We start from the raw sequence: 26,109 nt of genomic DNA on the forward strand, positions 1-26,109 counted from the left end.
TGGAAATAGGAGCATGAAGCAAGAAGCAGGCCTCAAGTGATCTGACATTCAGAGGCCATGGCAGATCTTCAGGCATAAGCAGGAAGGTGGGAAGACCATCTTGGGATGAGCTAAGGGCGGAACTCAACACACGACTGCAGTGACCAAACTGGACAAGCAGATTTCACACCTCAGTATAGGATTGCCAGATTCAGTAAATAAAAACACAGGAGGCTCAGTTAAATTTGATTTTCATTAAACAATATTTTAGTGTAAGTATATCCCAAATGTTACATAGGACATACTTGTATTAATGGTTTTTATAAATTTATAATGTGTTTGAAATTCAAATTTAATGGGGGTATTTTGTATTTTAACTGGCAACTCTTCTCGACAGCATTTGAGAAATTCACAATAACATGAAATAGAGAACAAGAGGAGGAAGAAATTACCCTCAGAAAAAAAAAAAAAATTCTTGATCACCTATGTTTTATTTCTGAATGGTCTGACTGGTCAATTTGAGTTTTTCTGGAAGTGACCAGACTAAACATTATGCATTAGAAGTAATGGTGGCTCCAAATCAGAAATGTTTTCAAGAAAAATAAAGTTCCCTTTGTATATATCCAAAGTGATATAATTTTAAAACTTCTAACAATTATATTTGCTTTTAAGTTCTCATGACAGGAAAAATATGGCACCTCCACAGTATAATGTTTACATCCCTGCCCAAGAGACCAGCAAAGCTAAATTAGAATATCTCAGTGTTAATTCCACATTTCTAGTCTTCTTAGCCTCTGGTCCAATTGGTGGTGCAGCGGGATGGAGCGAGGGTTCATTATGCCCATCTCTACGGATGAGAGCGGAAGTAAGGGGTCATTGTGAACTGGGCAAGGAGGCTAAATTGTGTCTACAATGAACATCTTCCATGCCTTGCTGTGACAATTTACTAGTGGATTGCCAATTTTTAAAAGTAGTCCAGAAACTTAAAAAAAAAAAAAAAAAAAAAACCAAGAATTGTATCTTCCCCATCTCCAGTTCCATAGCAGTTATCAGAAAGAAGTTTACCACTTCTCCTTTATAAGGCTACTCTCTTCCCAGTACATTTCATTATGCCCTCGTCATGGAGTAGCACATGTGGCTATTATATGTTCTTTTGGTCTTACCTTGAAATAGTATTCTGTTTTATTTTCAGTCTTAGCACCAAAGTGTAGATTAAACCCTTGACATCCAGTTATAGAAATACTGGTGCATTCATTTAGAGAACTGTCAGAATCTTTGTGCCATTTCAATATCCAGCTTGCCAGAGGGGGAGTGAAATGCGATGAAATACATAGCTGTTTTCAGAGCTAGTGTGAACCAGAAATTTACATGTAATAAGGAAGATTGTTTTCTGCCTGTGAGGTAGCAACATCAAGCATTAGAGGGTTAGCCGCTCTAATAGATTTCATCTCCCAATTTCAAAAGATATAGGGCCCCTTCATGTAAAAGGTTCAGTTGAAATCTAAAAGGAAAATCTCTAGAGAGGTAGAGTTCTTCAAATGTCTTTGTTTAACAAGCTTGTGATTGAGTAAATGACTCACACCCATGATTGGTGGCAAGGTTAATTTCACGGAGCTGGAATCTTAAGTATATTCTAGAATCTGATATTGGATTTACAATACAACAATAGATTAGTATGAACTCATGGAGTTTAACTCTCCCTGTATGGAGATTTATTTTTCTCAATGCCTCTATAGCTTTAGACAATTTTGAGAAAGGTTGTCACTTACATTCAAGACATTTATAATTATTTAGAACCAAAAACAGACATGCATGCCAGGCTACATGAGACTAGAGAGAAGACATACTGTCACTCATCATTGTAATGGGTTCACGGATTTTGTAAGGCAGGGGAGAAGGAAAGCGTCTATGGTTCATTTTAGGTCACTGGGGTGTGGGCACTGTATGTCAGCCCATGGTGACTTTTTAGAGGGTATGCTGAGCAGTGATAGGCGTGGGGACTACATCAGTGATTGGATATGGGACAGGAATAGGGTGTGGTACCCTTCACCCTAAGATGCTGTAAATACAGTTATCCCCTGATTTCTGACAAGCAGTGAACTGTCAGAAATTAAGAATATGTGGGCCAGGCGTGGTAGCTCATGCCTATAATCCCAGCACTTTGAAAGGCTGAGGCGGGCGGATTACCTGAGGTCAGGAGTTCAAGACCAGCCTGGCCAACATGGTGAAATTCTGTCTCTACCAAAAATACAAAAAGTAGCCAGGGATGGTGGCATGCACCTGTAGTCCCAGCTACTTGGGAGGCTGAGGCAGGAGAATCACTTGAACGCAGGAGGCGGAGGTTGCATTGAGCCAAGATCACACCACTGCACTCCAGCCTGGGTGACAGAGTAAGACTGTCTCCAAAAAAAAAAAAAAGAAAAAGAAAAAGAAACAAGAAAAGGAAAGAAAAGAAAAAAACAGATTAAGAATCTATGGTCTTGGGGAGAGCAAAGTCAGATCTGGACAATGACATGTGGGTATCTGGGACTGGAGAACGATGTACTGGGAGATGAGGCTTGGAAGCAATTTCAGATAACATATGGAGGGATTTAAACATCATGTTTGAAATGCATTTATTTTCCTACAGGCAAGTTGTTCCCTCCGTGTGGAAAACCAGATACTCTCTTCTTTGCCTACTTGAGTCCTACTGTTTCTCCCATGAAACACAGCTCAAGCCTCAACTCTTCCAGGCGGTCTTTCTGCTTTCCAGGACGCTTTAGGGGCCTCCTCTCTAGCCAAGCATTTGTTCAGTACATATCGCAAATTCCTCTAATGGTGGAGCCATTAGCCTCTCATCTATATTGAAATAGAGGCTCCCTACCTACCTGTTCCTCATGTCCAGTACAGGCCTGACAAATTCCATAAACAGTTAAAACAAGTGGATAAATATAGTAACCCATCAAATCCACATATCGATCCCATGAGGTAGGGACTATTTCCCTTCCCACTGTACAGATGAGGAACCTGAGTACAGAAAGCATAACATGCTCACAGCCTTCCATGAAGCTCATCAATGATGGAAGTGGGATTCAGTCAGTCACACTGAGTCCACAATCCATGCTTTTAACCACATAGCTTATGTGTGCCTAAAACAAGATGGCAGGTAATGGATCAACCCTATTTCCTGCCTAAAACTGAATTTTAAAGCCATAATAATGTACAGAAATAGAAAACGTTGATTTAGAAAGACAAAACCTGCTTGTCTAATCCCCTTTGGAACCTATACAAAATGAAGTAGTAATGCTGATGATTTTGCTAATTCTAACTCATTTCCACAGCCAGTCTGGTTAAACTGACCTATGAATCTCCACCTAACTCAATTCGGTCCCCAGACTCTTGCCTGTAGGTTTTTCTCATTACACTTTCCCTCTTTCAGCCAAGGTTATACAGAAATTCTGTAGATACAGTCACTCTCTCCCCTGGATTTGCAGTCATGGTTGTTCTAAATACATCTAGTTCTCTTGTTCCCTTCGGGACACATGCAATTTGTCAGACAACGGTTTTCTTGTTTGGTTTGGAAACTATAATTCTCATACCTAGAGACCTAGGATTGTGCCAGAGAATCGTAAACGTCATCACATATCCCTCCTTTTAACCGACCAGAGAGACCTGTCTACTTTCCCTTCTCTGCCTCCTTCTTCCACTTACTATTTGCAGTAAAACAGAAAATGAACCCAAATTTAACCAGTTTCATCACAGTTTTTTTTCTTCTTGGGGTATTGGGAGAACAATGAAAATGAGAAATTATAAGCCAGTATGGGTCTTGATTTTCAAATGTCATTCTCTATGGGAATTGTGTAAAATGTTTATCAAATCCAGAAAGGAAAATAAACCATGGCCGTTTTAGTTCCCGGTTTAAGTATCTCTTTTAGTGGCTAAATATTTACCGTGTAAAAGGGATTAAAAATTTGCCTTAATGAAAATGAATTTTTTTTTTTTTTTTTTTTTGAGACAGTGTCTGGCTCTGTTGCCCAGGTTGGAGTGCACAATCTCGGCTCACTGCAACCTTTGGTCCCCCAGGTTCAAGTGATTCTCCTGCTTCAGTCTTCCAAGCAGCTGGGATTACAGGTGCCCGCCACCATGCCCAGCTAATTTAGTAGAGACAGGGTCTCACTGTGTTGGCCAGGCTGGTCTCGAACCCTTATTCCTTTTTTTAAAATCAAGAAAAATGTCTCTGGTTTTGCAGCCTTCACGTAAATGTTTAACTTTTTCTGCCTCTACAAATTTGGAAATGACTTAAGGAGTGTCTCTTCACTGGAATGTCTTAAAGCAGGGGTCTAAAAATTATGGCCCTTGGGTTAAACCTGACCTGTCACCTGTTCTTATAAAGTTTTATTAGAATACAGTGAGTCATGCTCATTTAAATATTCTCTATGGCTGTTTTCATGCTACTACCATAGAGTTGAGTGGTTGTGATGGAGATCATGTGGCTTGCAAACCTGAAAGTATTTACTACCTGGCCCTATACAGATAAGATTCTATCTATCCTATATAGGATGTATAAGATGGAATCATTTGCTGATCCTTGTTTTAGAACATCCAGATATGCGGGTTTGCTTTACCCAGTCTCCAAGGCTATAAGTTTGAACTGGGAAATTCTGCGATTAAATATTTCTCAGTGGGTAACATATAGACCTTGAAAACCCAGCAAGATTTGTATTCAAATTATTCCTGCTTGGGACTGCCTTGTGTGACTTTGAGAAGTCATTTAATCTTTCTGAACCTTGATGCTTTCATCTGTATAATGAAGACACCTTCTGTTTTGAAAAACTACTATAACATTAAATAATGTTCAAACACGTGCAATGCATTGTTAATCAGGTAGTAAGCACACAGCAAATAATTTCCTTTTTCCTTGTTATGTCTGTGTTGAGTAAGCCACATGCAAACGCACAGGCTCTTCTGTACAAACAAATATCCATTAGTATAGTGGAAACATTTGTCATTTTAGCACATTTCTGTAGTTTATAAGTCCTTTTAAAAAATGCTATTGTCCACTACATCTTTTGTTGTATCCAAAAGGTTCTACACCAAGTACTCCCTAAATTTTTAACTTAGGAATAAAAGGATATTTTAGGCATTTAAGGATAGTTTTAAATAGGACTGCTCATGGTGATGGTAATGTCAGTAATGTCCCACAAATCTTCAATGGGATTTATATAAAGAAGAACAGGAAACATGTTTCAGAACTCGCCTTCCCGCATAGCATTTTCCTTTCTGCGATTATCAATCTCCTACCTATACTTCAGGCCTCAGAGGCCAGAACTCTCAAGAATGCTCGAACTCCAAGAAATGTAGGCCACAGGCCTTACTGCTAAAGCTAAAATTCAAATGTAAAATTCCATTTGAGAAGGAACCGTGCCTTTGTTGACAGCATCACAATAAGCTGGGGACATAGATTGATTTTGTTAAGTATTATGCTCTTGGTGAAGAACTGCTCTTCTAGCCTCAGTCCAAAGCAGCACACTCACTCTGTTTTGTCCAATTTGAAAGAACATTTCTAGACATCTACCTGTTTTAGAGAGATGCAATTAATCCATCTAGACTGAAGAAAAACGTCCTGTGTTAATATATTTTTTCAGGCATTTACTTACACATCATGCCACAAATAATCCAAATATCTCCAAGGTGGTGGGCTGCAGTGCAATATTATCCTCAAATTTGCAGAGAAATGAAAATGTTATATGATGAAGCAAAGTGATGTAGTTGACAGGTACACATAAATACCCAAAGTTCAGAAGCAGCAAATGACTACTGAATGCCTTTGCTACACTATGCGTCAGTTAACTAGATACGTCAAACATTTGCCAAATTCTGTAATCTCTCATCTTTTGTCTCCCTTCTCATGTGCCTTTTGTGTGCAGACATGCCAGGCTTCCTCATTGCATTTTCTCTTGGCTTTGAACCTCATTTATTCTCCTGTTCTACATTCTCCCCCCTTTTTTCCCCCCTCCTTCTCTTCTTCCCCCATCTAGCCTACCTCCCTCACTTCTCCCTCCTCCGTGTCCTGTCCCAATCCTACCATATTGTAGGCTACCTTAAATCCCTTTTGCAACAAAGTAGGGTCTCAAATGGATCCCAGAAACTCAGAGTTAGCAGTAATATAAGAAGAGGAAGGATCGCAGTTCTTCCTATCAGAGCCAAGTGAGCAAAGTTCTCCTATCCGTTGATACTAGCTTCTGAAAACAAATGGTTTTTCTTCCATATCACAATAACATAGTGATATTGTTTGCCTGTGTCCCCACCCGAATCTCATTTTTAGTTGTAGCTCCCACAGTTCGTTTGTGTTGTGGGAGGGACCCAGTGTGAAGCAGCTGAATCATGGGGGAGGTCTTTCCCATGCTATTCTCATAATAGTAAGTCTCTCAAGATCTGATGATTTTAGAAAAGGGAGTTTCTCTGCACAAGTTCTCTTGTGTATCGCTATGTGAGATGTGCCTTTCACCTTCCACCATGATTGTAAGGCCTCCCCAGCCACGTGGAACTGTAAGTCCATTAAACTTCTTTTGTAAATTGGCCAGTCTCTGGTATATCTATCAGCAGCATGAAAACAGACTAATACACATGGCAAAGCAAAAGGTTGAATAGGTTAAGGTTCCTGGTTTTGTTTGCACATTTCATCCATGCTATAGCCCATGGACATAGGTTTTCTAGTTTGGAGCTTCTTTTTTTCTCCCACTGATTAAGACTTCAGCATGGACGATACGCAACCCATATTCTCTTTGGGTTACATGGAATAAAGCCATTCTTCACTTGTATTCACACACAAATAAAACTCTTATAATGAGCACTAGTAGCAAAAAAATAAGTTAATCACCCTAGTTTATATGTTATCAGAAAAACTCAACACTTCAGACTTCTCCAGTCCCAACATGAATGTAAGATTCACTGAAACTTCTAGATCAGGATTTTTCAACGTGAGATCAAGATCCATCAGAGCAGTGGTTTCCAATCCTGGCTGCACCTTAGCATCGCCTGGGAAACATTTTAAACAGTAACATTGCCCTTACTTCACACGGAAAATTCTGGTTCTGTGGCCTAGAGTAGGAACCCTGCAATGTTATTTTTTGGGGGAAAAAAAACAACAGATGATTCTAATGTTATCCAGGGTTAACAATGACTGTACTAATTGTTTATGAGTTACACAGTCAATTGTAAGTCATGCCAGCTTTTTTTTTTTTAGTGAACAGAACAGACTGAAATAGAAAAAAAATCAGTACACACTCCATGTGGTAATGTGTACTATTCCATGAAATTTTTCTTTGAGTTTCATGTGTAGTAGGGTGGATACTGTGTCACTATTTAAAAATAATTTCTTACCGTGAGTTGTAGTCAGTTTGAAAAACACTGTTTTAGATTACTTTAATAGAGAAGGTATGTTGATTGTTGCCTAGGGAAAATCAAAAAATCTCCATCTGTCCCAAGAGAGAAGCCCGATTGTACTATTTTTAAACGCTTGTAGGGCATGCAGAGGTATTGCCAAGTGATCTCTGCACTATCAAATGTTTCTTACCTATTTATAGAGTCACTTACACATTCTCTAAGAAACTGAGTCCAACTTTCCTCTCTTGTAGGCAGCGTTATGGTTTAAAATTATTAAGTTGCATTTCTAAAAATATCTTTTAGTTCAGTCTCATTTTCTAAGCAGCTCATTCTAACCCTTAGTTAGGGGTATTTAAGGAAGATTTACACTCTGGGAGAAAATATCTCAGATCTTGCACTAAAGTATGCTAGCAGTTCTCTGAAAATCCCTAACAGGTCTGCAGCCCTGAAACTTAAAGCTTTCTGGAATCTTCCAAGAGGCTTTCTGGAACTGGAAGGGGAGTTTTGATCTCAACACTAAGTGCTCAGAATATTCCAGAAGTCAGTGGTTTTTACAGATGATGTCAAACTGATCCAGTGCCTGCGACCTCTTAGCAGTTCATAGCTGGTAATGTGTAAACCACTATCAAAAAGGCTGGTGTTTCCAGCCCCGCCCTTGTAGCATGAGGGGGAGGGAAGTCCCTCCCCCTCCCTCTCTACTTTCATTTTGCGTGGAAGGCTGCTATTTCCTTTGCCCATTTTGCTGTGAGACTACTGTGGGTGACTGGGAGAGAGAGTAGCAAAGATGACAAACGAGAAGAAAGGCGAGCCAGAGGAGGGTGCGGCCAAGAGACAACTGGGGGCTCACGGGAGGAACCTGGGGAGTAGTGCCCACTGCACAAACATGCCCTTTCCTGCTCTTCTGCCTTGAGCTGGACAGAGCTGTAGGATCTCTTTGATAACTTATTACATAAAGCAATATATACAGTGGGAAAGTGAGGATTTTTGAACCACCACAAAAATGTCAAATGTATTCAGGAAAGAAGCAACTGACCTCAGCTTTGTAAAGCAACTTAAGAATTTGGTTGATATGCTCTTAAAGGGTCAAGGGTGGAAAACAAACACAGATCTCTCTATATATCTCTGTATTTACCTGTCTATATATATCATGTAAAACTTTTCTTTCATAGTATCATGAATTGATATGCTGATGTTTTCTCAAAGAATGTATTTTCACAGCTGTGAAGTTAAAAGCATTATGTCAATTAACTGAAACAAGAGATGAAGTCACATTTTGTTGAAACCTAGCACACAGCACCCAGAAACTTTCTGGAAACGGCTTGAACCAGGCAGACTATTGAACCAGTTTGTGAGGAGGGCTGACAGCACACAGTTTTTGAGAAACGGGAGATCAAAATACACGAGGAAAGGAGATGTCAAAATGGCAGTACAAGCTCAAATATGTCACTATATGGCAGAAGAATACAGGGCAGACTGTTCACCGGAACAGAAATTCAATCACAAGCACCTTATGTATCAGCAAACTTCATTATGTATCTGATACACTTCAGAATATTTGAGAAAATATTAGAGCAAGGTTGTTGTCTCCTTGTAGCCTCATGCTCCTTAAATTAGAATAAGACAAAAAATATGTGTATATTCCCAAAGAATATGCATAGAGATTCTTCTTATAGTAGGAATTTTATGCAATGATTTTTTTGGAGGAAAAGGTGTGCGTAAAAATCTTTTTCTTAATATATACTTGTAATAAATCCAAGTAATATAAAAATATAAACTTAAATGAAAGTTCTCTACAATCCCACCTCTGAAAATAAACTATTAAAAAACAAACAAAAAAGTATCAGCAAACTTCTGTACACAACATCTTCCAGGAAGTACAAGAGATCATGAGAAGGAAGTGAGCACTGGAGAACTAATTGAAGATTTGAGCAGAGATTGATCTATAGGCAATACCAGTGACTGGAAAATGCTCAACTGGAATGGGAAAGATAGCTGAGTCAATATCAAAAAATGATTCGGAACTGGTAATAGAAGCAAGCCTTTATAACATGATTTGAACCTCCTACGTTGAAACATCCAGTGGAGCACAATGTGTCTGCAATTAGTCTCTCAAATTGCAGATGAAAAGGCAAATAGGAATTCAGATTTGGTGGCAAATTCAAAAAATAATTGTGCCCCTTTATAAAAAATAAGTTCTCTCTCCAAGCTGTATGCAAACCAGATGATTTTAAATATTTTCTATTCTGACAGAGAATGAAAAATCTACAGCAGAAAAATGAACTAAATAAATCCAAGTAAAGAAATGAATTAAAGACATGCCATAGGAAAAAAATGAAAGAAAGATGACAGAAATGAAAAAATACCTGCTTTGGATTATGGGTGAACATAAATAGAGCAAAATGCAGAAAGATTGTGAGTCGAGACTCAGGAAATGAGTCCTCGCTGGTTAAAGTTGAAGGCAAATTCCCAGTTCTAAGTGAATAGTTCTTACAGTAGAACGCCACCATCCTTCATTCACTGTGCCCGAGACTAGGAAAGCAGAGGTTACACATAAGAACAGACACAGGAGGGTGAGGTGAAGGTTAAGTGCAAAGATTGTTCTAATGATTTTGATGACCTGCTCTCATTCTTACCACAGTACTTGTAACATGTTGTATACATTTGAAAGTCAGAAAGGAGGAACATTTTTAACGGGGCGGGGGGGAACAGAGAAAGACAAAAAGTAGTGGGTGGACTTGCATTTAGAGAAATGAAGAGGGTTATTTTCCCACTTTCTAACTTCATACATCAGCATTTTAGACAAAAAAGGCAAAAAATTGATAAAAGTGGTGTGCTACGTAAGAATCTGTGTATTAGATGGCATCCAAATAGTCTGCTGGTTTCCACAAGTTCAAAATGCATCCATTTACACAGGTGCCTTGTACTAACCTATACTTTAGCACTTGAAATCTCACCTGTGAATGATATCCTCATTGTTCATTTTGTTTTGTTTTTGTTTTTGAGATGGAGTCCTGCTCTGTCGCCCAGGCCAGAGTGCAGTAACGCTATCTCAGCTCACTGCAACCTCCGCCTCCCGGGTTCAAGCAATTCTCCTGCCTCAGCTTCCCGAGTAGCTGGGATTACAGGCATGTGCCACCATGCCAAGTTTTTGTATTTTTGGTAGAGATGGGGTTTCACCATGTTGGTCAAGCTGGTCTCCAACTCCTGACCTCAAGTGATCCGCCCACCTTGGCCTCCCAAAGTACTGGGATTACAGGCGTGGGCCACCAGGCCTGGCCTATTCATCCTTTGTTTCTTCCTTTTTCCACCTCTCTGCCCTGTCCTTCCTTCGCTCTTTCCCTCCCTCCTTTCCTTCTTTTCTTCCTTGTCAGACTATTCATGGCCCAACCAAATACACTGACCTTTTACATGGTTCAGTCTGATTTGCTTCCTTTTGGGAAAAACACTGTTTTATTCCCCCACCCCGATGGAGTCTCCCTTTGTCACCCAGGCTGGAGTGTAGTGGCACAATCTCGGCTCACTGCAATCTCCACCTCCCAGGTTCAAACGATTCTTCTGCCTCAGCCTCCAGAGTAGCTGGGACTACAGGCATGTGCCACCACACCCGATTGATTTTTGTATTTTTAGTAGAGATGAGGTTTTGCCATGTTGGCCAGGCTGCTCTTGAACTCCTGACCTCAAGTGATCCACTGGACTCAGCCTCCCAAAGTGCCGGGATTATAGGCATGAGCCACTGCGCCCGGCCGCACATCCTCTATTGTCCTCTGCTTACTCTCTTCCTTCCACCAACTACGCAGAAGTTAACATAACCATTTTTCCCTCTTTGCTTAAGGAAACTGGAAAAAACTCAACAAGTTACACCTGGCCAATTGATGGCTCCTTAGCTCAGTCCACCCAGCGTATGCCCTGGGTCATTGTAATTTTATGTGATGCCTTTAGGATTTCTTCCATTTAAACTACACTGAGACTTGTAAAGACCCACAGCATCTACAAAGGACTTCAAGTATGGGAGCTTAATTAAGTCAGGATCCGCTCCATTTGAAGGATGTAGAGCATTGATAACTTTTTATGGTTTCAAGATTTTTTGTAATATGTTCTGTCAGCTCGGCCTACTTCTATAACTGCATAACCGGCAAATATATTCCATTAAAAAGGAAGGTGGATGAGGGTTGTAATATGTTCATTTCATAAACAGTGAGGAAGTCGAGAGCTGATGTTCTGTGCTGCAGCTTGCCTGGGGGAAATAAAGTAAACCAAAGGAGGAACAGGCAGTGACAGCTGGGAGGGGTCAGGGGATACTGGAATGTGCAGAAGAGGAGTGGTGGATAAGATTTTTGATGTAAGACTAAAGAGTATTCCCAGTTAACATTAGTTCCTTAGATTTCCATAATACTTATGTATGATGGGTAGAACAAGTAACAGTATTTTTATTAGGCCAATGAGAAAAATGAAGCCCAAGATGTTAAGTGACAGGCTTTGAGCTCTGACACCAAGTAACTAAATCAAAAGCAGAATTCACATCTGCTGATTCTCACCTAATTCTGCCAGATTAGTAATGAAGTTTAAGCTGTAAGATCTACAGGAGCCTGGGAAGATTCCATCACTAATCATTCTTATTGTGGCATTTAAGATGCTTGGTGACTTGGCTACTCTAGATTTCTAGCCTGAACTCTCCAGCTATGGCCCACTTCCTTAATTAGCTCCAGTTATACTCAATTAATTCTGTCCCTCTCATTGGTCCAGCTGCCCCTCACTTTTCAGCTCTCAGCTTCTTCTGAAAAGTCATCTCTCACACCTCTAAGGTGGTGAATATGACCCTCCTTTGTGCTCTGTCACGCCTTGTGCTTTTTCCTATTCCATCACTGGACAGTAGTGGCCTGTTTTTTCTCTACTCCTATTCCCACCTGAAATGTCTTAAGGATGGTGACTTTCTTATTTACATCTCCAGTGCCTAGCACATCTTTCAGCCTATATTAATGTACCCAAATGTTTGATAAAGCAAGCCAGTATCAGATGGCATAATCATTTTAAAAGTTCACTTTTATATTTTAGATTACAACCACCAAGTCTTCTATTTGCGACCTAAATTTGATTTTGTACATTACGCCAATATTAACCCAGATACTTAGCACCTTCATGGGCTTGTATACCCAGGCTCCTGGCATGATAGTGCTTGTTATGTAATAGGTCCTCAATACATAATTTTTAGATGAATTATTAAAAGATGATTAATATTCCTATTTTCTAAGTCATTTAGTTTAGACTTTTATGGTGACATAGGACAGAATATAGGAAGGGCCATATGGGAAGAGCTTTTGGTAGCTTTTCTTTGATGAGCTGAAAAACATGATTACAAGGAGGAAATACAAAGGTTTTTGTTGTGTACAGCAAGGATCCCCCCACCCAGGCCACAGACCTGTACCAGTTGATGGCCTGTTAGGAATCGGGCCACACAGCAGGAGGTGAGTGGTAGGTGAGCAAACATTACCACCTGAGCTCTGCCTCCCGTAAGATCAGCCTTGGCATTAGATTCTCATAGGAATGCTAACTCTATTGTGAACTGTGCGTAAGAGGGATCTAGGTCCTGTGCTCCTTATGAGACTCTAATGCCCGATTTGAGGTAGAACAGTTTCTTCCTGAAACCATCTCCCCAACACCACACCCCACACCTGTGGAAAAATTGTATCCCATGAGCACTGGTCCCCTGGTGCCGAAAAAAGGCTGGGACTGCTGGTGCACAGAATCCCGACTTAGTAGACCCACATGGTCACTGACCAAAGAGAGACCGCAGAATCTGTTCTGGCCTATAGAAATCAAAGATGGCTTGGCTAATTTTGGTCAGGAGAATATGCAACCTACAGATTCATTCATTCACATAATGAGTGAATATTTTGGATAATATTTCCAGATTCACAACTATTCATAAAGATCTCAAAATGCTTTATAAACAGGGTATTACTGGTGGTAAGACCAGAAGTCATGTTTATAGGAAAAAATAAGAGTTTGAAACAGGATCTTAGTTATTTTGACCTCTAGCTTAGTGTTCTCTCTTCTGTCATTTTCCTTTTTACCAACCTCTCCAAATGGAGCACCCTCTTTCACATGTATTTAAGTGCCCACTGTTGATGCAATGAAGTATGATAGGTTAGAGTTCAAGCCCTGAATCTAAGCAGTTTTGGTTTGAAACCTAGCCCTATCACTTAGTAGCTACATGAACTTAGGTAATTAACTTACTGTGTTGCAAATTGTACAATGGAGTTGACAAAAATAGAATTTATCTCACTGGGTTGTGAGATTTAAATGAGTTATTACATATGAATTGTCTGAAAAATAGTAAGTTCAATAAATGTTAGCTCTGGTCATTATGATGTGCTAGGTTAGCTGTTGTGAAGGCAAAGAGGGAAAGTAAAAGTTGTGGTTTCTGTGCTTGTCATTGGCTTTTCTTTACTGTATAATCCAATCCATTCTTTACTTTCCTCTGCTTTGCTCTGCAAAAGGGCCAGACTCCTAAAAGCCATATTTTCCAGGCTCTTTTGCCAATTGGCTTCCTGCTAGGTTTAGTCACAAACAGGTTCATATAAGACAGTGAGGTTGGGAGGCCAAGAGTCTCTCTCTACATGGGTAATGTTAAAGAAAACTAGAAGCAGACAGTAAAGTAGTAAAAACAGACTTTGTTCAGGAACTACTGCAGTGAGAAAGAGAGACCGCAGTATAACCCGACTCACTTCTGAATACAGCATGGACAAGTAGGGATTCATAGCCAAGGGGCAGGTTGGGAGTCAGTGGGTGGAAAATGAGAAAACATTAGGAATAAAAGGATACAGGTTAGACATGTGACAAGATTCTTGCTGAAGGCAGGCTAGAATAATCAGATAACAAGTATAAAGGATGAAGAACTTGGTCAGAAAAAGGGAGATATTGGGATGGGGGATTCTTTCCAAACTGACTAGCAAGATTCTTGCTACAAGAGGGTGATGCATTTATAGAAAGATAAATATCAAGGTGGAGACCTAGAGGACTTAGACTGTTAGTCAAAAAGAGAATGTTTGTTAAGTAGCACCACCAGCAGAAATTGTCTCTTCATCACTTCCTATCTCCAAACAGAGCCTTTCTCCATGCTCACAGATCTCACTTGGAAGCTTCAGTTTCCAGTCTTCCTACAAGCTTTCCATGTAGGCAGTGAGGCCAATACAGGCTACAATAGAACAAGACGAAAGGACATATTCCTGATAATGGGTATTATTTAGTACCGGATTCAACTGTGCCTGAAGATTATATATACGACTAGATTTTTAAATATACAGGCCTATAAAAAGACTCCCTTTTGCTTAAGCTTCTTCCACTTGCCACTGTACAAGTCCTAATACAAATGTCTACTAATCCCTGAGTTTGAATTAATATCACAATATAAAGCAATTTGAATTTTCATTGGATATTTGTCTCTGAAAGCCATATTACTAGTATTTATTGCCCTGCTAGGATTAAGAGTATATGAAGATGAGCAAGATAAATACGGTGCTTCTCTTTGATAGCACAATAACTATTTTCAACAATCTTAAATTTTACTATACTTATTTCTAAAATGTTTTCTCTGAAGATCTGAGCATCTTCTCTTAGTTGATGTCTTAAAACTAAAGGACATCTCATCCACTTTAATACCAAGGACATAAACTAAAATGCAAAGCGAAATATTTGAGAAGAAAGTTTATTTTTGATAAAGTAAATCCCAAGCGACCAGTTGTTCTTTAGGAAACCTTCCCAAGGCAGAATTTTTAGTGCCATGAAATTAACTGTCACTACTGCAGGACAATTGTTTCTTCTTCTATTTGCTTTCTTGGCTCTCTTGTTCTCCACTTGCTTATGATTACACAATTTGTCTTCTGATAATGGATGAGCCTCCTCTCCCTTTCAATCACTACCATAGGCCCCTAAAACTTGCTCAATAAATGTCCAAAGTTCATTTGCTTTGGGAATTTTTAATCTTTCATGGTTGGTGACAGTAAATTTATAATCGTAATGCAAGTGTGTGTGCCTGTGTTATGAATATGTGTGCATGATTTGTCCCTAAGATACATGCAGTGGCCTTTTAGTGTTATAATATATGGTCAGACTGTAGTTGCTATGGAAACAATAACCAAATGTCCCGACTTTTGAGGGCAGGGAGATGCAGCAGTGGCAACTGTGATCAGAGTAGAGATATTGATGATAAAATCTAAGACTTTAAGGGATTTTTCTACTTTAGTGTTCAGGTCAGAGCAATCTACTCTTTTCCTGTATCTCTCAAGAATACCCATTGGAACCAGGCTGAAGGCATACTAATGTTTAATTATTATTATTATTATTATTATTCTAGAGACAGGCTCTACGCTGTTGTACAGGCTGGCAAGCCGTGGTGTGCTCACAGCCCACTGCAGCCTCGACCTCATGGGCTCAAGTGATCCTCCCACTTCAGGCACATGCCACAACCACAGGCACGTGCCACCATGCCCAACTAATTTTTATGTTTATAGAGATGAGATCTCACTGTGTTGCGCAGGCTTGTAGCAAACTGCTGGCCTCAAGTGATTTTCTTACCTTGGCCCTCCAAAGCATTGGGATTACTGGTGTGAGTTACAGTGCCCAGACTTATTGTTTTATATTCAGTTTATTGTGGATACTGGATGAGGGGCATATTGTAATTCTTGGTTATGTTTGGTATATAACTTTTATGTGGTATAAAATCATACTTTTTGATAATGGAACATATTTAGATCCAGACTAGTATGTACACAAGACAGTGTTGCTTAAGTCAGCAAACTTATGCTTTCATTTGAAATATGATACCTTGAAATTTCCTTTTCAACTAATTAGCACAAGCTGATTAGTCAAATGAAGCACATTTAATACATTCTCTGATCAGAAGGAAATATTTTCTAGGACCCCCATGTCTACTGAGAAGTTTTTTTGTAGCTTCCTGTACAGCACTAGTAGTTTTGAATTGTTAAAGTTTGGAAAATGCACCCAATGAGAAGTTCATCTATCTGTGTTTATTCTACTCATACTACATGTCAGGGCATTGAGAGAGGAATCATTGTCTTGATAGCTTAATGAGAGTGCTCTGTGCCCAGCAGTGTTAAGCTACATGGATGTAACGATGGATAAGAAATGATTCCTGCTCCCAAGAACCTGCTTGACCACACATGGAGAGAATATAGGTAGTGACTGCTCATTGCATGGGGAAAGTACAGGACGAAGGCCAACAAATGCAGCCAAATACCAGTTATTCCTTTGAGTCCAACGAGATGGGCAGATGAAGCTGAAGGGGAAGAAAAAGTTGAGATGGGACCTGATGGAAGGGCAGGCCTGACAAAGAAGGCAGGCTATGTTTAGTGTCAGTAAACTTCACAGCTTATAAATAGACTGCATATATTCTGTTGAAAGTGTCAAGTATCATAATAAAATAGAGAGTTAGAAGCAAGCAAATGGTATAAGACATAGAAGAAACATGATGAAGTGGTTCAGGGACATTGAGTACATTGGCTCCACTGAGGAGGCACAAGGATCTAAAATATTTTAGGGGAGTTGTCAGGGCTGTAAATGATTGATTAGGAAATCCTGGCTTTTGTAGACACTAGATGGCATTGAAGACAACATGGCTTCAACTTTAATGCTTTGAGGTCGCGGCAAAGGCCCTATAATCGTGATGAACAGTAGATTATCACCCACTTCCTAATGATAACAAGTTAGTAAATGCAGATGGAATTTAGTTGCAAATAAAACCGACATGAGACAAACACGAAAGGCCCTGTGGAATTCTAGCTGACATTTTGTGGTAGTGAAAACTTGTTGGCTCTTGTTTACCTCTTCCATAGCTCTTTCACTGGGTTTTTATCCCTGGGTTTTTTCCCTGAATTATGTCAGGTCTAGCCTTTTCAAATGAATATGGTAAAGAAGGTCTTTAAACCTAGTTTATTTTGCTTATGAAATTGTATAACACATGTAAATATGTCAGTTTTTTGTTTGCCAATGGAGAGCTTTAAGTGAGTTCTGGACAGTTTTATTCGTACTGAAAAACTGGCCCACCTTGATGTCATAGCGATAACGACATGGTCTTCTCAGCCTCTCAATGCTCAGTAAAATTGTGAAGATGGATTTAGCATTGTCAACTCTGAGGTTTCGTTTGGTAACACTGTGGGTAATGTGTATCTCAAAGTTAATGTACATTGATTGTGTCCGACGCAAGGCAATCATAAAGTGAGATGTACATTTGGCATAGGTAGAATATACACATTGTGTGCGTACATGTGTTTGCTTTCAAAATCAAGTTGTATTCTAAAGTTGAACATCTTGTAATCTTTCTTTTTCAAAGGATCTTCTTAAAAAATGCTACTGTGCCAAGGCATCTTACCTCTTCCAGCAGGATAAATTCTATGATGTGAGCTATGACACAGGAGACAAGTCTATCCAATGTAGCAGAAGACCAGATGCATTCAAGTTCTGGATGACCTGGAAGGCCCTGGGTACATCAGGCCTTGAAGAAAGAGTTAATCGTGCTCTTGCTTTATCTAGGTACTAGCCTGTGTGTGTGTGTGTGTGTATCCGTGACTGTCTGTAAAGACCTAAGGAAAGTAATACTTGAAATGTGTTGCAAGTGCATATTTTCATTTGTGCATTATTTCATCCAATACACGTTTTCTCAGTACCTACTACATGTTAGGATTTATGAACAGAGCAGTCCTACTACCTCTTTCCAAGATCCTAGCCTACTGAAAGATACAAATGGCCCTTCCTTTCTAGCAAGGTGAGGTATAGAGTCTCCAATCCCAATCAGGAGGGCTCTCTAGTATGTTCTTGAGGAGCACTGGCAGAGGCTCCTTGGAGGAAGTGACTTTCAACTGAGATCTAATGAAGAGAAGGTGATATCCTTTGGCTCTGTGTCCCCACCCAAATCTCATCTTGAATTGTACTTCCATAATTCCCAGGGGTTGTGGGAGGGACCTGGTGGGAAATAATTTGAATTATGGGGGTTGTTTTCCCCATACTGCACCGTGATAGTGAATAGGCCTCACAACATCTGATGGTTTTATCAGGGGTTTCTATTTTTGCATTATTCCTCATTTTCTCTTGCTGCCACCATGCAAGAAGTGTCTTTTGGCTTCCACCATGATTCTGAGGCCTCCCCAGCCATGTGAAACTGTAAGTCCAATCAAACCTTTTTCTTCCCAGTCTCGGGTACATATTTATCAGCAGCGTGAAAACGGACTAATACAGCAAATTAGTACCAGTAGAATGGGGTGCTGCTGAAAAAATACCCAAAAATGTGGAAGTGACTTTGGAACTGGGTAACAGGCAGAGGTTGGAACAGTTTGGAGGGCTCAGAAGAAGATAGGAAAATCGAACTTCCTAGAGACTTGTTGAATGGCTTTGACAAAAATGCTTATAGTGATATGAACAATAAGGTCCAGGCTGACGTGGTCTCAGATGGAGATGAGGAACTTGTTGGGAACTGGGGCAAAATTGACTTTTGTTACATTTTAGCAAAGAGACTGGTGGCATTTTGCCCCTGTCCTAGAGATTTGTGGAACTTTGAACTTAAGAGAGATGATTTACAGTATCGGATGGAAGAAATTTTTAAGCAGCAAAGCATTCAAGAGGTGACTTGGGGGCTATTAAAAGCATTTCGTTTTAAAAAGGAAACAGCATAAACGTTCAAAAAATTTTCAGCCTGATGATGCAGTAAGAAAAGAAAAATCCGTTTTTTGAGAGAAATTCAAGCTAGCTGCAGAAATTTGCATAAGTAACTAGGAGCTGAACGATAGTCCTCAAGACAATGGGGAAAATGTTCCCAAGGCATGTCATAGTTCTTTCATGGCAGCCCCTCCTATCACAGACTCAGAAGCCTAGAAAGAATAACTGGTTTCGTGGGCTGGGCCCAGGGTCCCCATGCTCTGTGCAGCCTACAGACTTGGTGCCCTGCATCCCAGCTGCTCCAGCCATTGCTAAAAGGGACCAAAATACAGCTCAGCCCATGGTTTCAGAGAGTGCAAGCACCAAACCTTAGCAGCTTCCATGTGGTGTTGAGCCTGTGGGCACATAGAAGTCAAGAATTGAGGTCTGGGAACCTCCACCTAGATTTCAGATGAGGTATGGAAATGCCTGGATGCCCAGGCAAAAGTTTACTGCAGGGGAGGAGGCCCTCATGGAGAACCTCTGCTAGAAATGTGGGGTCCGAGCCAGCACACAGAGTCCTACTGGGGTATTGCCCAGTGGAACTGTGAGACAAAGGCCACTGTCCTCCAGACACCAGAATGGTAGATCCACTGACAGCTTACACTGTGCGCCTGGAAAAGCCACAAACACTCAATGCCAGTATGTGAAAGCAGCCATGAGTGGTGCTATACCCTGCAAAACCACAGGTGTGGAGCTGCCAAAGACTATGGGAACCTACCTCTTGCATAAGCATGACCTGGATATGAGACATGGAGTCAAAGATCATTTTGGAACTTTAGAATTTGACTGCCCCGCTGGAATTCAGACTTGCATGGGCCCTGTAACCCCTTTGTTTTGGCCAATTTCTTCCATTTGGAATGGGTGTATTTACCTGATACCTGTATCCTCATCGTATCTGGGAAGTTACTAGCTTGCTTGACTTTACAGGTTCATAGGCAGAAGGGACTTGCCATGTCTCAGATGAAACTTTGGACTGTGGACTTTTGAGTTAATGCTGGAAAGAGTTAAGACTTTAGGGGACTGGTGGGAAGACATGACTGGTTTTGAAATGTGAGCACGAGATTTGGAGGGGCCAGGGGCAGAATGACATGGTTTGGCTCTGTGTCCCCACCCAAATCTCATCCTGAATTCTACTCCCATAATTCCCAGGTGTTGTGGGAGGGACCCAGTGGGAGATCATTTGAATCATGGGGGCAGTTTCCCCACACTGCTGTCGTGGTAGTACATACATCTCACAAGCTCTTTATCAGGGGTTTCCACTTTTGCATCACCCTTTTCTCTTGCCACTGCCACGTAAGAAGTGCCTTTTGCCTCCCACCATGATTCTGAGGCCTCGCTAGCCATGTGGAACTGTAAGTTCAATTAAATCTTTTTCTTCCCAATCTCGGGTATGTCTATCAGTAGCATGAAAACAGACTAAAACAGAAAGGGAGAAGAATGACCTGGGTGGAAGGAGCAGCAGGCCCAAATCTCTGGATGTGAGGTGATGCAAGAGTCTGGATATGACATTAAGGACTTGAAAAGCAGATCTGTGAGTTTTGGTGGCAGCTTAAGTCTTAGAGGGAAAGGCAGTGTGGAAGCACCATGTTTACTTGCCTCGTAGTAACATTAGAAATAAAGCTGTTATATCACACTTGTGAGAACATTAGAAAATCTCAAGAGATAGGTGCCAGACATTGCTACTTGAATAGGACTGAACTGCTAAACTTAGATCAGTGGTGGACAGGCCATAACCAAATTTAGTTTTACACGTATTTTGTTGGGCTTATACTGCTTAGGGTTAACTTCCATGGTGTTAAACATTCAAACATTTAAATATTTAAAATGTTTTTAAAAAATAGATTTCTCAAAAACCTGGATTTTTTGTTTTTCTCAAAGTTTAGAATGTTCTCAATCCCACATAACAACAATTAGCTGAACATGATGATGCCCAACTCTGGAGAAACACAGTCCCTATCACTTCTTATGGTTAACAACAACAACAACATAAATCTAGCCTAATAGCATAGAGGTACAGACAACCTGGATTCAAGACCTAAGTCCTATGTGACTGGGGCAAGTTTCTTAATCTCTCTGCACCTCAGTTTTGTCCCAAGAAAATAATAGCACGTATCTCAAACAGTTAAAGGTTAAAGAAATGGATACATGTAGAACACTTAGATCAATGCCTATGATGTCCTACATGCTATTTAAGTCTTAGTTATTACTTAACTGCTTGGCCAGTATAGACATTAGGCTTTGAACTCTGGTTTGGATAGTCTTTCCTTCTTTACTCCCTGTTAACATTTCACTTGGAAAATCATGAAGGACCTTCTTAGAGATTTAGAGCAATTTCTTCTTTCTATAATGGGTATGAGTATTCTGAGCAACAAGGTGTCTGAAACCTAATGTCTTAAAACAATTGTTTTCCCCCTAGAGGTCTAAATGTTGGCTAGCATGACTTTATAGCATACCAGAGTGGCTGGGGTGTTTGAGTCTACTCTCCACATGTCTTTCATATTCCTTGATCAGCATACTAGCCAGCACATATTCTTGAGATGGCCATGACAGAAGACCAAGAAGGCAAACCGATTATGTAAGCCTACTTCAAACTCCTGATTGCATTATACTCCCTTGGTCAAAGAAAATCATATGGCTAAGCCCAATGTGAAGAGGTGGGAAGTACCCTCTGGCTTTTAGCAGGAAGAATTGCAAAGTTACGTGGCAAAGGGCTTGGATATAAAGACAGGTAAAGAGATGGCTTTGGCATTTTCAGAAGACGTTTAGAAGTCAGTCATTCTGGTGATTATGGGTATGAAGTAGTTTGAAAAACCTGTGAATGTTATATGAGGACTCTTGGTAGTAAGCGATAGAAACATTAACTCAAGGTATTATAAACAAAGGTAATTTAAGGCTGTTAAGACTAGTGTAGTGATGACTTTCGGAAAGGCTTGGTCTAGGTGCTTAAACATCAGCAGTCTTCAGTCTCTCTGCATCTTTTAGTTCTGCTTTCCTTCAGGTTGGGTTTATTCCTATGGAGGAAGGTGGCTGCAAAAAGTGTCAGATCTATGTTCTTCCAGGTTCAAGATCAAAAGACAAAGTACTCCTCTCTCAACAATCTGAGGAAAGTTTAATTATTTGAGAGTGAGGTAAATATCCATCTCTGAATCAGTCACGGTTTCCAGGGCAATGTGATGCTCTCAGTAATGATGACTCACCTGCTCTGTCTTGGCACTGGGAGAGTGTCGATTCCTTTTATAGAATGTGTACTGAGCCTAGATGACGAAGGTACCTTTGTTAGAGATAGGGTTAAAGTGCTTCTATTAGAAGTGGGGAGATAACCCAGTGGTGAGAAAACAAGACGGTCTATGGTCTACCAGAAATTATTTATAGCTGCTCACTAAATTAGAAGTCCAGGAAGCTCTGTTCCCTTTTATTGTGGATTTTCTTGCACTATTTAAGTGGGGTAGAATCTCTGCATTATTTTGTCTAAGCTTTGAAATAATTCATTGGGAGGTATCTTGAAATAAGGTTAGATATAAATATTTTATGATTGTATTTATTATAAAGTCAACATTCATCTCAGGGTGGAATTTAGTTTACAGTCTAAGAATACTTTCTAATTTTTGCAGAGAAATATCACAGGAGGATAGATGTTAACATTTCAATTCAACAAACACTTATTGTTTGTAAATGTTTGTCAAGTTGAATTGAATTAACATTTTAGTGAGCATTGCTGCAGACTCTGTGACCTATATTTAAATATTTGAAAAATAATCCCTCCTCTTTCCTGCTGTTACTTACAATAGTTTTTTTGGCCTTAACTTCCCACAGTCTTGATATCCAACAGTCTATTCCTGGGGTGGGCAAAAGTCTGTCTCCAATGCCAAGGAAAAGGGCAGAGTACTTTGAAGCATGTAATTTGGTATGAATGTGAAATTATAAACTTGGAGAGAATTTCTCTAGAGTAAGATTTGTAGTAAATTAGCAACAGAAGGGCTTTATTTTCATGATTTCTTTTCAAATTACTGATTCATTTGAAGTTCTGCTTTTTAGGAAAGACAGAATATTTTCTCAATTCTAGGGTCTCTTATGTTTGCGCTTAAGCCTATATGCAGTGGTGTGGTCGTAAATTGGCTCTCAGAAGGAAAAGAAAGCCCCAGTTGTGTCTTCCAATTTCCATGGTGTAAATATTTCTGTCATAGCAAATTGCAAGCTACCAATGGTTGTAGTTTATGAATTTCCTGAATATTTAACAGTGGACTCCTAACTGCTACAAACTAGCTCTAGAATACCACTGGTTCTGTGAGCCATCATCTTAACTCTTCCAGCCATAATCTTAACTCTTCCAGTCTTCTAACCACGTGCGTAATGTGAAGTAGTATAATCAATTCAAAAAGTCACAGGGTCAAGATATTTCCCATGAAGCTCACTGATGCCTGGGCAACTTGCTTCAGAGTTTACCAAATCAAAAGCATTTCACCTATGGTTGGAAGGCTCCACCTGGAATAAATTTCTAAGTCACAGTAACATTGTTTTGTTTCCAAGAGGTGTAACTTCTTTCAGTAGATAACTCTAGCAAAGTAAAGCTGCATGTGATGATTGTGTTAGTATTTGAGGAGCACGTTATTGGCAGGCCCTTATAGCTAAAATATCCACTTCCCTAGGCCCTAGGTCAGGTCTCTAAAATACTGGAAAAGCTGTGCAACTCTTTTGCTTTGATAATGATACAGGAAGGATTATACTGATTCCATAGATTAATGTTTCTATATTCCTGAATCTAAATGGAGCTTAACTTTGAAGTTTTTATATTGACTAAGATTTAAGTACAATATTTTGATAGGCCAGTGATCACTTGCACTGATAAGATAGCCTTCTTCATCTTCGCCTGGGAAAGTAAGAGCAGACACTTTCAAGAGGACAATGATTCCAATTTCATGGGTTGTCAGAAATTTAACAAGAAGGAAAAAATTAGTGCCTAGGAGACCTCTAAGGCTTTTCCTAATTTCCATTTGACCCTGTCAACCCAATTGACGAGAGAACATTTCTCCCAGAAAATATTAATGGCTAAAATGCTTTTTCTCTTTGGTTTGAAAATCAGCGACACTGAGAGCCTAAAGCAAACATGTGATTATTGAGCACAATTGAAACTCGGGGCTCAGGTTTAAAACCACCACTATGGCACAAAACCAGTGACTGTATATTTCTGATATCTGCCTAGGAAAGTAAAAAATGTTTTACTATACAAGGTTACCTGTTGCTGAGGGCACCTTCTAGGCCTTTGTGATGGCATTCAGGTTAAATGGATATCCACTAAAGGATAATTTTTCAAGCAGGCCTAGAAGAGTCATGTCTGTAAGTCTTTTCAACAACAACAAACAGCTCAGGAACTCCCACTCTGCTACTTTGGTCTCCAGAGTATCATTTATCTATTCCCTTGACACACAATCTCTGCAATCTCTCAGAAATCATTTCATAGACTTGCATGGATACCGAGGGGTTTATTGTTATCAGTATGGAAAAGGTGAGCAGTTACACAATGGTGCTTTAGTGTATTTCTCTAGGTGATGGGAGGCACAGAGTCTAGAAAACTAGGGAACAGTCTTTGTTTTTATTTTTAATCTTTATATTGGTGATCTTTTTAAAAGTTACAATTACAGTAGAATAGAGCACGTGGGTGTCTGTGATGAATTCCACAAGCCATGTGATATGTGCTGATATATGCAGAGCATACGGAAAGCAGATGGAAAAATCTCAGGAGTTCTGGGAGACTCAGTGCATCAGAAGAAATTTCAAATGAGAAGATGAGACTAGGAGAGAAACTTGGTCCAAAGTGGTCCAGGGAGGCGCTAAGTGGCTGCTGAAGAAAGGGACTGGAAAGGCTATTTTCAGAGAGAAAAGAATGTCTTGCAAAAGGACAAGAGAAATAAAAACAAAAAGCGGGGGACTTATATAACCAATCTGAGAACTGAGATTCTCTAATGTTAGAAGCATAGTTGTAAGTAGAGGAAAATTGTTTTGTAGCAAGTTTATCATTAATGCATATGCCAAGATCAAGCCAGAATACTAATATGTTATTACCACACAGTAGGATTGGTGAAACCTCTTGCTAATATATATATATTTTTCTCTCTTCTACGCCAAGGTTAGTGGAAGGGACAAAGAGTTTTATGAAGTTATTATTAGTTATTGCTTTCGAGTCCACTTACTTGAATGCCTTTTGATAGTAGTTTATGGTTTCGGTATTATGTCCCCAAACTGAACATACCTTGTTTTCTGGCTTCTACCATATAAGATTAATTTATTAAATGTATTTTGTCTTTAGGTTGTTTTCATATATTGAAAACAAGAGTTGTGAGGAATAAATCGTCCCTAGAAACATAGGCAGAGGTGACTTCAAACATTTTGGCTTTCCTCCCAACAACTCATTTCATTTTAGCATTTATTTAAGAAGAGGATAGGGTACTTTTTAGTAGAAACACTTCTAAACCAGCATTTATGAAAGTATGCTGTGGCCAGTAGACTTCTAAGAGATCTTAATAGATGATCTCTCAAAAAATGGTTCCATGGTTAAATAAGTTTGGGAGATGCTAACTGCTATATTATTCCTCTCTTGGAAATTCAAAGTACTCATTAGGACATTTAAAACTTTGAGAGGGCCTGTAATATAGAAGCATTTTTAAAAAATTGTACTTAATTCTAGGGTACATGTGCACAACGTGCAGGTTTGTTACATATGTATACATGTGCCATGTTGGTGTGCTGCACCCATTAACTCGTCATTTACATTAGATATATCTCCTAATGCTATCCCTCCCCCTACCCCTCCCCCTCCCCTCCCCCTACCCCCCTTCCCCCAATCCCACGACAGGCCCCAGTGTGTGGTGTTCCGCACCCTGTGTCCAAGTGTTCTCATTATTCAATTCCCACCTATAAGTGAGAACATGCAGTGTTTGGTTTTACTGTCCTTGCGATAGTTTGGGCTCAGAATGATGGTTTCCAGCTTCATCCATGTCCCTAACAAAGGGCATGCATTCATACTTTATGGCTGCATAGTATTCCATGGTGTATATGTGC

The 26,109-nt window shown here is 39.8% G+C and overlaps 1 protein-coding gene across 1 annotated transcript in view; it reads left to right on the plus strand.

Moving 5' to 3' along the window:
• GADL1 (glutamate decarboxylase like 1) overlaps nucleotides 1-26,109 on the plus strand; it is a 137,936-nt gene that overhangs the window by 45,293 nt on the left and 66,534 nt on the right. The window contains exon 12 of the mRNA XM_026454197.1: nucleotides 17,693-17,892. Within this exon, the coding sequence (XP_026309982.1) occupies nucleotides 17,693-17,892 (200 nt within the window). The remainder of the gene's footprint in view (nucleotides 1-17,692; nucleotides 17,893-26,109) is intronic.

Source organism: Piliocolobus tephrosceles, chromosome 2 (assembly GCF_002776525.5).
Source record: "Piliocolobus tephrosceles isolate RC106 chromosome 2, ASM277652v3, whole genome shotgun sequence".
Taxonomy (NCBI): Eukaryota; Metazoa; Chordata; class Mammalia; order Primates; family Cercopithecidae; genus Piliocolobus; species Piliocolobus tephrosceles.